This window comes from Chrysemys picta, chromosome 3, assembly GCF_011386835.1.
Source record: "Chrysemys picta bellii isolate R12L10 chromosome 3, ASM1138683v2, whole genome shotgun sequence".
Classification (NCBI taxonomy): Eukaryota; Metazoa; Chordata; order Testudines; family Emydidae; genus Chrysemys; species Chrysemys picta.
In genome coordinates this window covers 128,327,061-128,347,169 of record NC_088793.1, presented here as the reverse complement: position 1 = coordinate 128,347,169, position 20,109 = coordinate 128,327,061, and the positions used below count along the sequence as shown (strand labels likewise).

The window sequence follows — 20,109 nt, the reverse complement described above, 5'->3', positions numbered from 1 at the left end:
TAGACACTGAGCATGTGGGCAACACCCACCAGGCAGATACCTGGGAAAGAATTATTTGTAAGAACTCAGAGCACTCCCTATCTAGTGTCCTGTCTCCAGCAGTTTGAGGATTTTTACAAATTTTTCAGCCAGAGAAGTGACATTTTGCATAAGTGCCATATTGCTGCTGCACTGGGGACTGGAGAGTAGAAAAGCTGCTCACAGGAACTCTAGATCCCCCGGAGGATGCAGCTCTAAGCACCATTGTAGCTACATGGGAGTGCAGGGCAGTTGTAGGCTGATGCTGAGGAGAGATTATTGCATGAAAATACTGAACCACAGCCCCATGTAAAGGGAATGCAGAAGAATAGGTTGCATAGATGCTCCAGGCTCTATACCTGAATTTGGGTGAGGATTTTATTCTCACCAGCATTTCTGTATTTTCCACATGCAAAGACCTTTTACTCTGGCTTTGAGGGACCAGAATTTTCCTGTGTCCCTTCCTAAAAGAGCCTAAATTTGATATTATAGTGTTTTTTAAAAAAATAAACAAAGTGTTGTTACAACAAAGTCTGCCTATTCAGGAAGGCTTTCTTATCCTAGGCTCCCAAATGCTTTCATGAGTTCCATGTTCATCAGCACAACCGCAGCGATGTAGTGAAAAAGGAACAGTCAATTTTTGGAATTACTATAAAGCCTACTCAGATTGCTTTTTCACTCATACAGTGTTTTCTCAGATACCATTACCATGTATTTTCTTCTACGTTTTCTTTGCTGTATGCTAAATCAGTTTTACTCAATGTTCTGTGTATTCCTTATACATTGTCTTTTTATGTGCTTTGAATATAAATACCAGACAACTGTATGCCACATCTACTTCCTTTCTTCTTACCAGCTGAATGGTACAGTAGAGCAGAATCATGCATTGGCATCTGATTCCTTAAAATCGTTCTGTATACAAAAATACAGGATTTATTTTCAATACATTTAACTCGATTAAGCAAAACAAAAGAACTAATGTTAGAAGTTTAAGAGCCTGATCCAAATCCCTTTGATGTCAGTCGGCTTTAGATTCAGCCCTTAGTGCATTTCTGTTTTGGTACCATATCATCAGTAATTTTTTTCTACTAAATCTACCTTCTCATGTTTGGCTGACATACATTTCCCTTCCCCACACACTCTCCTGAAACATTTTTTTTTTGGTCAATTCCTTATCAGTGCGTCTGTGTCTCTAATTATTTAGGCGTTCCACGTTATTGAGAACAATGTGTCAGCCGACAGCTGCTAAGAACCATGAACAGAGAGAAGACAATGTTGTTTTAATGTGGCTGACAAACAAATAGCAGCTTTTTAATCATAGACATTAAGATGGTAGAGCTTTTTAACACTTTTTATGCAAAAAGTAGATATTTAGATTTTGAAGAACATCTTTATAGCAAAATAACCTGTTTAAGAAAGGTCATACTTGGCACGATTTCAGTGTCTACTTGAAACAATTCCATATACCATTTTCCCTCCCAAGAAAAAAGTTAGAATTGCTCTTTTTCTAAACCATTTTTCCATTAGGATACTTTAAAAGCTAACATTTGCTAAATCATTCTTGGTATTATAAAATGTCAGAACTATAGAATGTCAGATCTATAGAATTTATATCTGCCTGACTATTGTGAAGTATTTACTATAGCTAAAACTTCAAGCTATACTTTAAAGTGTTCAGTAGAAGTTTTTAAAATGAAAATTTAAACTCTTGTTGTCTTTTAGGCTTACATATATGAGATGCGTTCAAGCACCTTTTCCCATAAATTGGCAGGACACACGGAATCAGTGATCAACGTGGCTTTTAGTCCCTCGTCTCCACAGGTACACTTTTTCCCCCTTTCATTCTTTTTGTCATTTAAATGTATACAAGCTTCATGGTAAATGCCCTTGATGTCAGTGAAACATTCTCTCTCCCTTGTCCATCTGTGTGACCTGAGTGGCATACAATGGATTGTAATTATTATTATTGAGTGTTTACATTTATCTTTGTTATACACCAGCATTCATAATGAATTGAGTCTCTCATATAAATAATTTAAACTGATTTGGAAAGAGCTCATCTTCTGTGTAGTTTACTTGAATTCAACTTGCCCTCCAGCATCAGTTTCTGTAGTCTGAAATGTTCTGGTGTTGGGAGTCGAAAAGATAGCAGAGGAGACAAGACTGAGGCTGCTATTGGCTCTCAGCTTCTCTTTATCCACAGCCCTCCACTAAGTGTTCTCCCTGTGTCAAGCCTGCTGCTGTTCGTAGCTGTCTTCCACCCGCATTTCCTGGGTCGGAGGTAAATGAGGGTGAACCATTAAAGAATTTATGCTCCCCCAGTATTGCTGCTGCTTGTTTTGAGGAGATATTTTTTGAGAAACAAGTTTTGCAAGTCTGAAGGCTATTTTTATTAACCTTAGAGAACATAACTCATGTGACGTGTCAGCAGAACATTTTTCATTAACATTTTATAAGTATTCCTGGGTAGGTGCTTGAGGCTGGCAAAGTTCAAGTGGTGGTACTAAACTCCTCCTCCCTCAGATATCAGTTTAAATAGATCTCCTCTGCTTAATATGTGCAGTATTCCCTTGTACTTTCCTTTACTTACTATAGGCAATATACTGAAATTAAAAAATGGCAACTTTTACCTAGTTATCTACAGCAAATGCCAAATTAAGAACTGTAGCTGAAGATACTTTTCTAGAATACTTGCTTTGCAGGTTTTCCATTTCTCATCCTCCTTTCTTCTTTCCTCCTTTTACAGGAGGAGAAATACTGTTTGAAATCTCATTGTAAAAGAAGTGACCTTTGAATGGTTTAGAGATTGGTTAAAAATAAAGAGACAAAAAGTGAGCATCCTAGGGGGGTTCTAGCTACATTTGTTTCCAGTAATGAGCTGATGCAATAGCAGAGGGAGAAGGGATTTCTTGGAAGAGGTGATTCCATGCACAGATATCCTTAAAATTGGTTCTAACCATATTGCCGTCACCCAGTAATATGCTTGCAAAATGTCTTTGTCAGATGTTGTGACAACTTATCCACTTTTGTCACAACAATGAGTTTATCAGTAAAACAAACAAAACACACACACACCCTTTATCTGGTTACATTTTGCCTGAGCAGTGTTTAAAAAAATAAATAAAACCAACCAAATATTTGTTACAGCAAAGCTAAAGCTTAGTTATAATAACAAACTCAAAGATTATGAAAAGATGGGTGCAGCAAGTCTAGGTTAGTGTCAGGATGAAAATAATACTAATGAATTCAATAATGCCTGAATTGTAAATTTTAATAATTCTGGAACCATGTTATCCTTCACTAGTTTATCTACGGCAGCAGTTCTCAAACTGTGTGGCGAGACCCCAAAGTGGGTCATGACCCTGTTTTAATGAGGTCACCAGGGCTGGCGTTAGACTTGCTGGGGTCATGTAATCATTTTTGTTGTCAGAAGGGGGTCGCGGTGCATTGAAGTTTGAGAAACCCTAATCTATGATTACTGTGCTCTTAATGTATGAGAAATTTGCATTAGAAGACATTAAAGTTGTTTCTGGACTTATTTTCAAGGATTAAAATTGTCCTTTAAAGTAAGTGTTTTTGCGGTGCCTAGCACAATGGAGTTTTGATCCTGATTTGGCAAGTGCTACATTAATACAAACTGCTAATGTCTATGGTTAATCTTTGACGGATTGTCTCATTTTTATGTTTGATCCTTTCTATAGAATTTATTGGACTATTTAATGGAGTAATTGTTTAACGCTTTCCATTTTTTCTATATACAAATAAATGACTGCAATTCTTATATAGCTAGCCTCGTCCTTTATACTGTACCGCATCATATACTCTTTGCATCAATACTTAAATATTCTTTTTCTGGCAATAACTAGACTGGCACTCCAGATATCTGGGTTTTGTCCTATTCCCAGCTCTGCCACAGACTTCCTGGGGGATCTCAGGCAATTTACATACTTGCTTTGTATCCCTCAGTTACCCGTCATTGAAATGGGAATAATAAATCACTTTCTGAGCAATGTTTCTAGAAAAGTGCTAGTATTTGAATGCTAGAACAAAGTTAGAGAAATATTAGGGTCACGGATTTTACTTTCTTTATTTTATAATCTGAAGGGGCAAAAAAGATTTACCTGCTAATGTCTGGCTTAAAGTGCAGATATAATTGCTATGACTAATTCTGTAATAGATGTAAAGGTTGTATCTGTAGATGAATGTATTATGGAGACAGGTATCATCACACTTGATGGCTCACCAGTCCATACACTGTGCATTTTTTTTGCGTTCTTGAATATGTATGTGCTTCAGTTGTAATATGACTATGATGCTTATGATGTAATCTATGGTACAGAGAGTGTTAGGTGGATTTTTATTATTAATTTTGTGTTTAATTCAAACTAGTATACAACGGGAAAAGTGGTACACTGTAAACTATTTGGACCAACTTCAGATCTGCAATAAATGGGTGAATGGCCAAGTTATATAAGCCTTTGAGTAACTGAAGTTGGAAAATGCTGACAGAGTCTTAGATTTTAGCAGCTAAATTACCCAAAGATTCTGTCCACACAGCATACCCCAGCTTGGTGTTGAGCTGGACTTTCCCTGCAATTGCAGCTCTGGGCTACTGTGTGTTATACTGGGTCTAGGTCCAGCTAACATCATGTGAACTGAGTGTAGGGAGCCTGTCACTTTTGTGTTCTCAGACTTCCTTCTCACAGACAGATCTGCACAGGAGCCATAGAAAGCATCATATCAACTTTCTGCTGACCTGCATCCATGAAGTTATCTGTACAGCTGCCAGTTGGGAGCCTTGCTTGTGGATTTCTCAGATAGTTGAAGTTAGCACTAAAATCACCATACTATTCAGAACTGGCTACAGATAACTGGATGTGTCTGAAAAAATGAATTATCCTTTACTAGCTTCTACCACAGTATATTTTTCCTGGTGGTCACATCTGGAGATTTCAATTTAGAAAAGAAATCCATGTGAAAAGTCCATTCTTCTGCTGTACTCGGTCACCAGTGACTGTTCACTTAATCATCAACTACATGTCATTTTCCCACAAGCAAGCCAGTTTTTGTAAAGTCAGGGAAAATTCTTTTTCAGATTTTTATTTACTGATTTTGGCTTTGATTGGTGTTAAATCAATCTTAGGTTATCCTTTTATAGACTGCATTTTTCCAATATCATCATAGCACATTGCACATTGAGACTGCAGTAGCTTGTCAGAGCTTGAATTATGTGGTTTTAGGACATGGGGCCAAATTAATATCTGTGATCCCATTGAAGTGAGTTGAGTTGCACCAGAGAGGTCTTTGACTCAGAATGGTTTCTCTCTCTGCAGCCAGTTCAGTTTTCTTTTTGTCTGCACTAATTTACCAACATGTCAAAACTAGAAGGATGCGTGGTTCATTAGTTTTGAGACAGTTACTCTTTAACACTTTAAAGAAAGGTTTCAGAGTAGCAGCCGTGTTAGTCTGTATCCGCAAAAAGAAGAACAGGAGTACTTGTGGCACCTTAGAGACTAACAAATTTATTAGAGCATAAGCTTTCGTGGACTGCATCCGAAGAAGTGGGCTGTAGTCCACGAAAGCTTATGCTCTAATAAATTTGTTAGTCTCTAAGGTGCCACAAGTACTCCTGTTCTTCTTTTTTCACTTTAAAGAAAAACATACTTTGTGTCTGAGGGGGATACTTGTCCACTTGCTATCTACTTTAAACTTCTTTCCCAAGAGACTAAACTTCAAAGAGTAAAAAGTGCCACTGAGTTGTAAAAATCCTTTTACAGAGATTATAGACTTCTAGACTCTAAGGCTGGAAGGGACCATCATGATCATCTAGTCTATCCTCCTGCACATATCAGGCCACAAAACCTCACTTACCCACTCCATAACCTCTGGCTAAGTTACTGAAGTCTTCAAATCATGATTTAAAGACTTCATGTTACAGAGAATTCACCATTTACACTAGTTTAAACCTGCAAGTGACCCATGCTTCATGCTGCAGAGGAAGGTGATCCCCCCACCCTCAGGATCTCTGCCACTAGTAACCTCCCTCCAGCCTGACTGCTCGCCTTTCAGTATGACTCATTGTAGTCTTCCCTTTAACTAATTCCTCATCCACCTTTCAATTCTAATATGAATCCCCATCTTCTCCAATTTAACTAATAATTTCCCATTTGGAACTGTATCAAATTCCATACTGATATCCAGGTAGATTAGATCTACTGTATTTCCTTTCCCTAAAAATCAGTTATCAAAGAAGGAGATCAGGTTGATTTAGCATGATCTATCTTTTGTAAAATCATATTGTATTTTATCCCAATCACTGCACACCTCTATGTCCTTAGCTACTTTCTCTTTCAAAAATGTTTTCTGCACCAGTAGTTCTGGTTCCTCCATTTTGGAACAGCGAGACATCAAGATGATATGGAAAATTCTTGTGCAGATATTCCAATGTCACCTGAATGGCCAAGGATAGATACAGACTTACAAAAACATGATTTTTAAGGAACAGAGAGAACATAATAAGTTCTATGCACCTATTCATCTATTCTAGAACCTTCTCTAGCTTAGTTTTTCCCAATAACGTGAGCTTCATGTTCCAGTTCAGTTGTTAACACTGGCTGATGAACCAGAGAAGGCTGAGAGAGAGAGAGACCATTACATGTTTCTCCCAACCTGGTCTGTCTTTTATGCCAAGTCTCCAATCCTTCATCCACAATGATTTGAGATCTGTCAAACTCAGCCTTTTTATATCTACTACTTTAGCTGGAGAAGAAGTTGTTTCAGCAGCCCATAGGTCTTTGAAACAAGGTAGTTTGTAATGGTACTCTATCTTTGTTAGGAAATGTGGGTCTTAGCCAAAACTTATGTTGCAATTTGGTCAAGAGAGATGCTACCACCTCTGCCTTGCTGAATCCAAAGAAGACAGCTGCATTAAAAAGAAAGAGGCCTACCATTAAACTTGCATATGACATGCCATTCAAGGTTCAGTATGTTCTTCTCATGACATTGGCCTAAATTCTTCCCTCCCGCCTATGCAATCCCATAGACTTCAATGGGGCTTCACTGATGCATGTGACAGCAGAATTTGGCCCAGTGTGTCTCTAGACTAGATGTGCCCAAGTCCTTCTGTCCAATGTAGTCAAATGCAAATAGATACTTTAAATCTTGTTAGTAGAGTTTCATTTAAATATAGTAATAATCAAAAGAAAATGCAGTTTATAAAAGTAATCTTTTATCAGCAAAGTTTTTTTTAAAAAAATATCAAGATAGTACTTAGACAAGACTTTAGTTATTTAAAATTTATATCACTCATTACTAAAGTTAGAATGCCACACATCAATAAAACAATTCAAAAATTAACGGAATGAGCCTTTAAATTAAAGGCATAACAGAACACCGTACACACTTATAGAATCATAACTGTCCAATTCCCAACTATTAAATGGATTCAGAGATCTATCCAAAGCGTAACCATATAAATACAATCTGTACTATGCTCTGAATTTTGCTAAATGTAGGCCAACATTGAAAAGGACGACTAGCCTGACTTTCAAGGCCTGGTTCCTCAATACTTACTGGAAATCAGGCCCCAGGCAGATGTGAAGTTGGGCATCCAAAACTCGGGGCATCCAAAACTCGCTGGCTACTTTTGAATATCTTGGCTTTGTGCTTTCTTGAACTACTAGAGGGAGCAGCCTTCAGAACTGCAGGCCCTGTCCTGCTGATGGCGCCAGGGACTTGGACCCCGTGAACCAATAGTTGGAATGACCCAGCCAATTGGAACTTCCTCAGTGAGACACAGGGAAAGAGGGATTCTCTCCGTTAATTCATTACCAAGCATCTTTATTTGCGTATGTAGTTCTCATCTGTTTCTCTACATCAGGGGTTCTCAAATTTCATTGCACAACGACCTCCTTCTGACAACAAAAATTACTACATGACCCGAGGGGGGACGACAGAAGCCTGAGCCCGCCCAAGCCCTGCTACCCTGAGGGGGTGGGAAGTGGGGGGGCGGGCAAAGCTGAAGCCCCAGGGCTTCAGCCCTAGACAGGGGGGCTGTAACCTGAACCCTGCCATCCAGGGCTGAAGCCCTCGAGCTTCGGTTTTGGCCCCGGGCGGTGGGGCTTGGGCTTCAGCCCTGGGCCCCAGCAAGTCTAAGCGATCCCTGGCGATCCCATTAAAATGTGGTCGTGACCTACTTTGGGGTCCCAACCCACAGTTCAAGAAATGCTGCTCTACATCTATCAGGCACACAAACTTGTGGGAGAATACAAGCTTCTTTTACAGATTCTAGTAGAAAGCACTGACATTGTGGCTCAGTTAGTGTAGGACTTCACATTCTGCAGAAGATAAACTTGTTTATGCCAATGAAACTATTCTAAGCACACATGACAGCTGTGAAAAGGTGGAGGGTGATTTAAAAAAAAAAAAAGCTTTCCATAAGTTAACAAAGCTACACAAGGACAACTTAGTTTAATCAAGGGACTCTGCAAGATTACATATGTTTCCAGCAAGCCACAGCTGTATACCACATGAGTATGGCTAAATGTGATTGCTACTATCAGGGATGTGTAGAAGTTTCTCATTCCATAGCACATTGATAATAAAGTACTTTAGTGTATTTCGTACAAGTTTAGCTATTTTATTGAATAGTGTTGTAGTTTTAAAAATATTAACTTTGTAGTGGTGAAGGAGAATACTATACATTAGACTACACAACTGTTCAGCTTTATAGTGAAAGTCCACTTACAAAGACTCCTGACCCATAGAGAGGCAGGTCACTAGTGGATTGAGGAAGGAGAGGGTTGACTGGGCAAAAGGGAGGGAAGTTGCTAACAGAAGCTAGAGGTGCAGGAATAGGATCTGTTGGGGTCCCTGCAGGAAAGGGAGTTGTGGAGAGTGGGGAGTCACACACCTGGCAAGCTGGAGAGAGGGAAGCAATCACAGGGGGAATGCTGTAGAGAGGACTAAACTAACTAAAGGAACTAAAGAGAGAGTACCCACAAATGTGCTGGAAAATAAGAGACTATATTGACTAAGGGATGGAAAATTCTGGTCTTTACAACAGCTTGTAAAATAACGTAACACAGTTTGATAAAAATGTGACATAATATGAGAGGGTCCCTTCCCCCTCCCTCGTGCGCCCTCTCTCTCTCTCTCTCTCTCTCTCTCTCTCTCTCTCACACTCACACTCACACACACACACACACACACACACACACACACACACTTCAAAACACCATCTATTTAAAATCTTAACAGTAGCTATTAAGGAATGTATCACAAAGAAAAGTCCTGCAATTAAAATAAGGCTAGACCAAATACAACGAATATGAGATGGAATAAATCACAGCCCATATCTTACAGTCCTTGGAACAGCTCAGAGAAATCTGGGTCTTAGCAAACAGCAGATAAATTATTAAAAGAAAAGACAGACAACTTCTGTGTCAAATTAAAGTATCAACAGAAAATGATTCCAACCTTCCAGAAGAGTATCATATAGTCGTATACAACATCTTGGTCCAGCTGCTGGGACACGTCTGAGCTGTGCTCAGCACAGTATGGGAGACGAAACAAATGTACTGTTAAGTCATCTTTTATGCCTCCTCTACAATGTTCCAATCCCCAGCATAAAGTAAAGTGGCCTCAGGATTGCTGTACTTTGTGCCAGCTACCAACAGCCCCCAAGTGCCGACCTGGCAGCCAGGGAAGCTGCAGCCATGCCCTTCTTTCTTCTAGACAAACCACCTTTTATATGGGAGGCTGGGAAGAGTATATGCTGATATTGTGACTGTCACCCAATAATGTCCCCATGACAGGAAAATGCTCAGGGGGGCATGTTTCTAGCTGTTTTATTTCTGCAGAGTAGACACCAAGATCTGTCCATATCCATACCTATTCATGTATAATGATGCCATACCAATCTCAGGAGACTGATTCATCTGCAGGTTTGCTCACAATTAATTAACCAAACCCCAGCTTGACTTTCTACTACCATTGTTAATGTCACATTATTTCCTATGTGACATCATTTACCTTTAGAATAGAGATGTCTGGTTCATGACCCTAGGCCAGGAGGTTTTGGCTTACACTCACATCTGGGCCTTTGCTCTTAAAGGAGGCATGGTGGGGGGACCCAGGTCCCTGTGAGAAGGAACACAGCATTGTCCTCTCTGCACAGAGTCTAAATCTGCTGCCCTGGGCTACTTCTACCTATGTTTCTCTTCAGTTTGGAGTATGGCCCCTATAGTCCAAACTGTCAATAGCTTCCCCAAAGAGTCCAAATGAGCTTGACCTGCTGGCTCTCAAAGGGGTTGTGGTTGGAAGGCACTGCTTGAAAGGCTTACCTGCTCTGTAGTCACCTCTCAGACCCAATCTTCTGTGTGGCTTCCTAGAGAAGGATTCACCTCTCCTACAGCCTGTCCACCACCCTTTGGCTAGGCTTCTGAGTGCCTTTTAATGCTCTCATACAGCCAGAGCATTCTTGGCAGGCCCAGAGGGGCGGGGCTACCTGGGCCCAGTATTGCCTTTTATCCCTTTTGGGCCCAGAGTGGGGTTATATACCCCATCATAGGGCCAAATTCAGAGGGGAACTCTAAACGTGTGTGAGTTTTTAAATTACATGTTAAGCAGTATGCAATGTTGTTGTAGTCATGTAAGTCCCAGGATATTAGAGAGACAAGGTGGGTGAGCTAATATTTTTTTTATTGGACCAACATCTGTTGGTGAGAGACACAAGCTTTCGAGCTTACGCAGGTCCTGAAGACAACTGGGTTTCAATTAGAAGACTCTCTTTACTCCTATGATACCAAATGTCATCAAAGAATATTAAAAGCACATGTAATGGAGCAGATTACTTGTCAGAGGGCCAGATCTGTTAGGAAGGAGGCTGGGCCAGTATGTTCAGGATTTCAGGTTAGGACTGTATGCCGCAAGAGATTAAAGAAGAAGCTCTAGGGTGAAACTCTGGTCCTATTCAAATAACAGGAAAACTGCTGTTGACTTTGGTGTGGCTGGAATTTCACTCCTGATGTCCAGCAAGAGCAATATAGAGGTCTGGCCCATGGCCCATTTGTATAGGGGTATGAGTGGATATGTAAGAGAATTAAGTGGGAAGAGAATGAGAAACAGACAAATTCTATGAAGTAACTTCTGCCTGAGTAGGAAATAACCTGAGCCAAAAATAAGCTTGTGATTTTTTTGTACATTTTGGCCTAAACTTGTAAATTACAGAATATTTTTAGTTAATTTTGTTAAAGCAACAAAAGACCTTACCCACAAATTAGGTTTTATTATCATTATCATCATTATTTATGTTGTAGTACAAATTTAATTTTATTCCATTGACTATCAGTGTGTCAAGAAGCAGAAAGCAATAGCTAAAATGTAATAAATGCTAATATTTAGGCTAGACAGCATCTGTCACAGAGTAATTTAAAATATCTATTTAAAGGAAACAATGTCTGGGAAGTAAAAGAATCCAGGAGTTGAGCACTACTTGTTTATTTCCCCCTCCCCCCCAAAAGTACTTCTCACAGCTTGGTTGGGGGGCTAAAAATAGCAGTGTAGATGTTTGGGCTGCTGCTGCAGCCTGGAGTCTGAGATCCACACTGGGATCTCAGAACCTGGGCTCCAGTCTGAGCCCAAATGTCTACCCTACAATTGTATAGCCCTATCAGCTGACCTGGGCCAGCTGCGGCTGTGCTGCGGATCTTTTATTGCAGTGTAGACATACCCACAGAGACCATGCACTCCTAGTGTAAGTTAAATTAACCCCCAGCCTTCTCTAGCTCATACTGGAGCTGGTATAAATCAACCCACAAGATCAGGGAGCTGCCTCCAGGTCCCTGAATTTCCCCACAGCCTTCTTCAGTGACAGAACTCAGACTCAGGGGAGAATCTATGTTGCATTAACGGTGGCTTTTTACATTAAATTTGATATAGTCATAATGAAATACATTGTTTCCTCTACACTCCAATTGAGGAGCAGTTTTTCACATGAGTAGTGTAATTGAAATCAGTGAGTAACAGATCACCAGCTGGGAGCAAGGGGATCACAGACTAGACCAGGGGTCGGCAACCTTTCAGAAGTGGTGTGCCAAGTCTTCATTTATTCACTCTGATTTAAGGTTTCGCGTGCCAGTCATACATTTTAACATTTTTAGAAGGTCTCTTTCTATAAATCTATAATATATAACTAAACTACTGTTGTATGTAAAGTACATAAGGTTTTTAAAATGTTTAAGAAGCTTCATTTAAAATTAAATTAAAATGCAGAGCTCCCCGGACCAGTGGCCAGGACCCGGGCAGTGTGAGTGCCACTGAAAATCAGCTCGTGTGCCGCCTTCGGCACGCATGCCATAGGTTGCCTACCCCTGGACTAGACCATTATGTCTAAGAATCCTTGTTGATTAAAAACTCTCCATTTTCTTAACAGCAATAATTTTTCTCTGTGTGTCAGGTAGCAGGATGAAGTTCACCAATAGTGAACAGTGCTTTCAGCAGTACCAAAGTTAATGACATCATGTAGTAATTTCCTTCTAAATTTCTTTTGTTTCCTAATCCTAGCTGGCACTGTGCTCTCAGTTCTTTGGTTATGTATCTTTTAAGGGGAACTACTTTCCCATGTATTATTGAACTCTCAAAGAAATCTGGAAGTCCTTTCCTTGGATCCTCAACCTGAATCACTTAGTCATATTACATCTGAATTACACTAGGAATTTTACTGGTTTGAACTTTGATCTGGCCCTCCTAGCTCCAGTAGTAGCTGGCCAAATACAGTAACAACACTCAATTATGGAATATTCCTTGTCATGTTAGCTATTTAGGAAAACCTCTGTGACTTTCCCCCTTTTTACCATAGTATTTCTATTTATGCATTCTCTTAATCTGGCATATCTTTTCATTGATTCAATCTGGAATATGATTAAACTTTAAAAATAATCATGCACTTCACTGATGCCTCAAAGATCCAAGTTAGGCAAATTTTGCTTCCAGTGCTGCCTTGTATGTTATCTTTGAAGTGCAAACATGCTTATGCAATATTGGCACTTTAAAAGAATGTTGACAGATTGTGCCACAACAAGGGAGAATCAGAATCAGTAAAGATGATGAAAGGGTATGTGGTGAAGATGACCATGAAGCAAATGAGGTATGAGTCTACTATTAGTTGGACCTTTTTTTACACACTTAAGGAAAATATTGGTGTATGGCTATACAATATAGAAAGCATATGGTTATATTCATAGAATTCAGGTGAATAAAATATTCTAAGTAATTAGGGCCAGACTGTTGTTAAACCACCATTATCCCTAAGTAACAACATTAATTTCAATGGAATTATTTCATTTTTCTGTATACGCGTAATGAAGAGCATGACCTGGGCCTTAGTGTTTCTAAGTGGTTCTGCATCAGTAAAAAGTAGTGAATTCAAGATAGTTGTTAATATTCTTTCTAGTCAACCATGGAAAAGTTTGCAATGTATAGACACATTTTCAAAATGTAAAGGATCTCAATCTAAATTTGGGAGATAGGATTGATTAAAAGTTTCTAAAAAAATTTATCCACTAAGTTGCTTAAAGTTAAAATGATGGCTTTAGTGTGCAGCTTTTTGTGAGAGCCATTGGTAAAACAAATAGTCTTGTATTTTTTATAAAAACATACTAGTAATGAGGAATTGGGGGGGAATGTACAGTTAGAATTATTATATGTATGGGAAAACAGAAGAAAACTAAATTTAGCTTACTATAATATTATTTACATTATCACTTGAAGATGCATAACATGGTCAAAAATCATGTCCTAGATTTGAGATGGAATGTGTATATATACATAAATAATATATACATATTTTATATTTAAATATATGATAAATTTGACTAAGATGTGACAACTGCGAGTGTCTTGCAAATTACTGTTTTACAAACAGAAGATCTGGTCTTCACTTTGACCATTTAAAATTTTTGGTCTACAAGATCAAAGGAGTCAAATTTTTGTAATGCTTTGTAATCTGCAGCGTTCTTTCCAAACAAAACACCCAAATGTAAATACTGAGGTACAGTATCTGAAGATAAAGCTTAAATCCAGCTGGTACAGTGAGGCCATATTCCTTTGAGATTTTGATTACATAGACAGGAAGTTGTGGATTAGGCTCTAGTGAGCTATTGCCAAGAAACACTGAGCATATTTTACTTATCTGGAAAATACATTTTGCATCAGATGAGCTGTTATTTTCAGCAACATTCAGTTAATGTTAAAATATGAACTAGTTTGCTAACAATTTCTCACCACCCAAGGTCCAGAGTGGCATATAATGCATTAGTTTTGTTTAGGCAGACTGGGCATACTAGTGTTCATAAAACATATTTACATGATGCTGCCAGAGTGACATATCTGTTACTCATGTTTATCTCAAATATACTGTTACCCCTTTTGATCCAAGCAGTTAGCCAATATTTGGGGTCTTGTGAGTTGTTCCTTTAGGGAGAGAAATTGATGCTGGAGTCAAGTATGTCTTTGATACAGTCCTCTTTATTTATAAAGAATGAATATAAAGTACTGTGTCGCTGTCAAACAACTAGTGATCGTTTCTTTGCTGCTTCTTTGAGTGGTGATCACCTATGTGTATTCCACTGAGGGTGTGCATGAGCTCCATGTGCCTGAGACCAGAAGATTTTTCACTAACAGTGTCCATTGGTCCATACCTGCACCTTATGCCTCCTCGTGTGCCAAACCGAGGGCATAAGGGGCAGTGCAGACCTATTTCCTTTCTGCTGACCATGGTCTGAGACAGAACCCCTCAGCATTCCTGCTTCTAAATCAATTTTTTGGAAAATGGTTCTACTCTCTTCTAGGTAGTTAGATAGTTTTAGTACTTAGTAAGATAAGTGTTTTTGGAATCAGAGGGCCATTCCTCCTCTGTTACCCCTTTCTTTTGGGGTACTTAATATGCCTAAGATCCCTGGCTTGAAGTCCTGCATGGCCTGCCCCCACAGGTCTTCCCAGGGAGTGATTTATACAACTCTTGAGTATTTTGCCTTGGGGAGTCATACATCCCCTCCAGTGCAATATTTTGTTTTGCATTCATTCTTTTCTACCCCAAACCCAGCCATCTTGTGAATTCTGGCTCTGAAGACATCTAAGGGAGTGGTTGATGAGCCCTAGTCTGACCTCCCTGCACATTGGCCAGAGGCACGTAGTGGGTGTCCCTCCTGGTCTGACACACTCTGGCTCTGGACCATCAGATACCAGACCTAAGGACTATAACAGGCAAAGATGCGGGGGGGGGGAGCTCAAACACCCTCATAAGAAGCAGGGAAATCCCCATCCCAAGGCTTCTAAGAAGAGAACTGCCTCCCCTATAACCTCCAAATTTAGTGAGACTCTGCACCCCAATATGTGAGTGTCAGGCGCTCACAGAGAGTATGTATCTGCTACAGACTAGGGACCGAAAGGCTAGGTAGCAGTTCTGCAGAAAAGGACCTAGGGGTTACAGTGGACGAGAAGCTGGATATGAGTCAACAGTGTATAAGTAGGAGCATTGCCAGCAGATCGAGGGACGTGATCATTCCTCTCTATTCGGCATTGGTGGGGCCTCATCTGGAATACTGTGTCCAGTTTTGGGCCCAACACTACAAGAAGGATGTGGAAAAATTGGGAAGAGTCCAGCGGAGGGCAACAAAAATGATTGGGGGGCTGGAGCACATGACTTATGAGGAGAGACTGAGGGAACTGGGATTATTTAGTCTGTAGAAGAGAAGAATGAGGGGAGATTTGATAGCTGCTTTCAACTACCTAAAAGGGGGTTCCAAAGAGGATGGATCTAGACTGTTCTCAGTGGTACCAGATGACAGAACAAGGAGTAATGGTCTGAAGTTGCAGTGGGGGAAGTTTAGGTTGGCTGTTAAGAAAAACTTTTTCACTAGGAGGTTGGTGAAGCACTGGAATGGGTTACTTAGGTAGGTGGTGGAATCTCCATCCTTAATGGTTTTTCAGGTCAGGCTTGACAAAGCCCTGACTGGGATGATTTAGTTGGGGTTGGTCCTGCTTTGAGCAGGGGGTTGACTAGATGACCTCCTGAGGTCCCTTCCAACCCTGATATTCTATGATTCTATGATCCATACCACCAGTACTGAGAGCTAAGTGTCCCAAAACTGCTGACCTCAGAAGAGATGGGATTCTGGTACTGATCCCTGTACCAGCAAAGGAGCAATTGTCGACTGGACCAATGGTACTGTACCACAGCAAGATGAAAGACTTGGTACTGGCGCTTGCCATCCAGCCTAACTCAGCATCGTTGGCTCCATCAAGAGGCAGAAGTTCCTCCTGCTCCCCATCCGTTAGCTCCGAATATACTGTCCTTGATGACCTGGCTGTATATTCAGACCCAGAGTCACTGATACTCTCAAAAAATCTAGGTAGAGACCCACACTATCACTGCACCAAAAAACTCTGTTTTAGTTCCAACACAAATTATAAAATTCATTGAAGTGATTCCAAAGTTTATTGCAGCCAAAACATTCTTCTGCCAGGACAGATTCCACATGATGAGAGACTTCATTGCCCAGCTTCAACTGAGCCATCAGACTACAGTTCTATCCTGCCTGGTCCTTCTAGGCCAGTAGCGCTCAACCTTTCCAGGCTATTATACCCCTCTCAGGAGTCTGATTTGTCTTGTGTACCCCAAGTTTCACCTCACTTAAAAACTACTTGCTTATAAAAATACAAAGGTGTCACAGCACACTATTTCTAAAAATTGCATACTTTCTCATTTTTACCATAGAATTATAAAATAAATAGATTGGAATATAAATAGTGTACTTACATTTCAGTGTGATACTGGAGCCTATTTTTCACTTGTGAGCCTTGACTGAAGCCTGAGCCCCAGGTGGTGGGGCTGAAGCATGGAACTTAGCTTCATGGGTCTCCCTCTGGCACTGGGGCCCTGGGCGATTGCCCTGCTTGCCACCTCCTAATGCTAGCCCTGTGTATCTGAGGTGTTAGGGGCATGGGGAATGGTGGCTTTCAGAAAATCAAGGTATGCTCATGATGCCACTCTGTGAGGTGATTGTCAATTCTGATGCACAATTCAATCAGATTGTCCAAACCTAATGGAGGCTTCACCCACACAAGCTCATCCTTCATCTCCTCATTTAACCCCAGGCAGAAATGGTGGTGCTGTGCCGCCTCATTTCACTTGGTGTCACAAACAAAACAACAAAATTCAGCAGTGTACTTGGCTACAGGCCAGCCTCCCTGCTATAAGGTCTGAAGGGTTGCTTCAGTGGTCCACACAGTTAGGGTCACCAGAGATTAATGGACATAGCCTGTATGAATTCCTCTAACTGTTAAAAGAGGGGGACGGACTGTTCCAGGAGCAGAGAGGCCCGAGTCAAGGCCTCCCCAGTCAACAAACGTAAGATGAGACCCAGATGGGCCAGGTCCATGGGGAATGATTGGGAGCATAGGAGGAACAGGAGCCAACATTGGTTCAGGAACCACTGAAACTTGTCCCAATCAACATCAAATTTGTTGGGCAGCGGAATCTTCATCTTCAGGAGGGGCAGAGTAGGAGGAGCCAGCAGAGCAACCTGCACCCGCAGGGCCACGTTCTATGATTGCAGGGCAGTTACTTGCACCTGCAGGTTCTGGATGGCATCTGTCAGTTCCACTGGGGCCTTAGTAGGGTCCATGCTAGCATGGAGAGCCCCAGCCTCAATTTTAAGGGCTTCTCAATTTGTCAGTTGACTAGGATGAGGGTGGTGCAGGCAGCAGGCCTAATGATTGGGATCAGAGCCATAGTCAGGAGCCAAAGCCAGGGGTCAAACTGGAAGCATAAACCAAATAGCAGAACCAAGGGGTGAGCCAAAGTCCCTAATCAGAAGCCAGAGCCAAGAGTCAAACCAGAGGGCAGGACCTTGAGCGAGAAGGGTATTGGGCAAGGAGCCGTTCAAGGCAGAGGCAGGACAGAGGCAAGACTGAGTGGAAAACAGGAGCAGTAGGAACCAGGTAATGCAGGAGCAGGCACAGTGGTGTGTATGAGCTGGAGCTGTCCAGCGTGGAGCTTCAGTAAATATTTTCAACCCCCTTGGAGTTTTTACAGAATGTTGGGGGGAGGCTGAAGGTCGTGGAGGGCTCCCAGAAATACTCCATAGAATTTAAGCCCTGGGTGTGAGTGTTGAGAAGCCAACAAGCTGCTGCTACTGCTGGCTTAAGAGCCAGCCTGCTGGCCTCTGCAGCCAATCAGGTTGTGGGGCTAATCAGCTGTACTGATCAGACTGCCTGGAGACTAGCTCTGCTGCAGACCCTGATTCCTGACATGTCATTACAATATAGTAGGTATTGTTATGCTGGAGATTAGGTGAAAACTCGTTGACGCTCCAATAGGAATAAGGAGGTTATTCTACCTCTGTATTTGTCACTGGTGTGACTGCTGCTGGAATATGGTGTCCTGTCTGGTGTCTGCAGTTCAAGAAGGATGTTGATAACTTGGAGAGGATTCAGAGAAGAGCCATGAGAAATATTAAAGGATTAGAAAACATGCCTTACAGTGACAGACTCAGAGAGCTCAATCTATTTATCTTGAAGAGAAGACAAATGAGTGACTTGATTACAGTCTATAAATACCTACATAGGGAACAAATATTTGACAATGGGCTTTTAATTTAGCAGAGAAAGATACAAAATGATACAGTGGCTGGAGGCTAGGCAAATTAAGACTGGAAATAGGGAGATATTTTTAACAGGGAAGGTAATTAACTATTGGAACAATTTACCCAGGATAGTGGTGGATTCTCTATCATTGGCAATTTTTAAATCAAGACTGTTTAAAAGATATAATCTAGGAATTTTTTCAAGGAAGTTCTCTGGCCTGTGTTATACAGGAAGTCAGACTAGATGATCACCATGGTTCCTTCTGGACTTTGAATCTATAAGCTGGTGGGTACAACAACTGCAGTTTATTTAAGAAAAATGTAAAAAGCAATTAAGCTCCTTTATGGAATACACAACTGAATCAATAGAAACCACTGCCCAAAACACATGCCATATGCAAGGCTGGAGTGGGAGTTGAGTCATGGATCTGAGGGGTGTTCCCTAAAGGCATGTGTGACCGGGAAGGACAGCATTGCCACAGAATCACACAAAGAAGGCAGCAGTGAAGCCCCAGAGACAGCCAGAAGCATTTATAATATGACCCTTAGAAAAAGCTAAGGGAGATCATTTTGGGCCAAGTGCTAGCTAGAAGAAGGAGCTGGCTTGGAACTGTAAAAGAAGGTTACTTACATTAAGCAACTGGAGTTCTTACCTGATACCCTGCTCGCTCCAGTTCCTGACCTCGAATTTGGCCATTGGCTCTGACTACGGTCTCCAGCTCAACCTTCAGCTCTGGTATCCAGTTCCTGGCCTCCAGTTTGACCCTTGGCTCTGTTTTTTGACTAAAGACTCCAGTGTGTCTGTCAAGTCTGATATCTGGTTTCTGCCTTCTGGTTTGATCCTTGGCCCTGGCTTCTGTCTACTGACTATGGCTCTGACCCCAACCAGGATGCCTGCCGACCACTCTGGCCTCTAGGTTAGATTGCCCTTGTCCCAGTTGGCTGACATGCCATTGGTACTCTTTGGACTTGGAATACCACTGATTTTGTGTTTCAGGTTCAGAGAAATATGGCTTTACCCCCTAATTAAGTAAAGTTCCAGGTGTCACCTAGGAGCGAAGTACATCTCTACCCGATATAACGCGACCCAATATAACATGAATTCTGATATAACGTGGTAAAGCAGTGCTCCGGGGGGGGTAGGGCTGCGCACTCCGGCGGATCAAAGCAAGTTCGATATAACGCGGGTTCACCTATTACGCGGTAAGATTTTTTGGCTCCCGAGGACAGCGTTATATCGAGGTAGAGGTGTATTCAGACACACCAAACAAATAATTGGGGATATCTACCAGGGGATATCTTCCAAGATTATATACTATCAAAAAATACTGTAATTATATATTTTTTAACCACTTACATTAAACCATCTGTGCAATTAGAAAGAAATGGAAACAAACCACAATGCACTTCGAAAAGGAAATTACTTGGCAAATATTTCATTACT

General features: G+C 41.0%; 1 protein-coding gene across 6 annotated transcripts in view; it reads left to right on the top strand.

The window, feature by feature from the left end:
• WDR27 (WD repeat domain 27) overlaps nucleotides 1-20,109 on the top strand; it is a 198,279-nt gene that overhangs the window by 118,837 nt on the left and 59,333 nt on the right. For all 6 annotated transcript variants that reach the window (XM_065590464.1, XM_065590463.1, XM_065590462.1 and 3 more), the window contains one exon: nucleotides 1,741-1,839. In XM_065590464.1, the coding sequence (XP_065446536.1) occupies nucleotides 1,741-1,839 (99 nt within the window). The remainder of the gene's footprint in view (nucleotides 1-1,740; nucleotides 1,840-20,109) is intronic.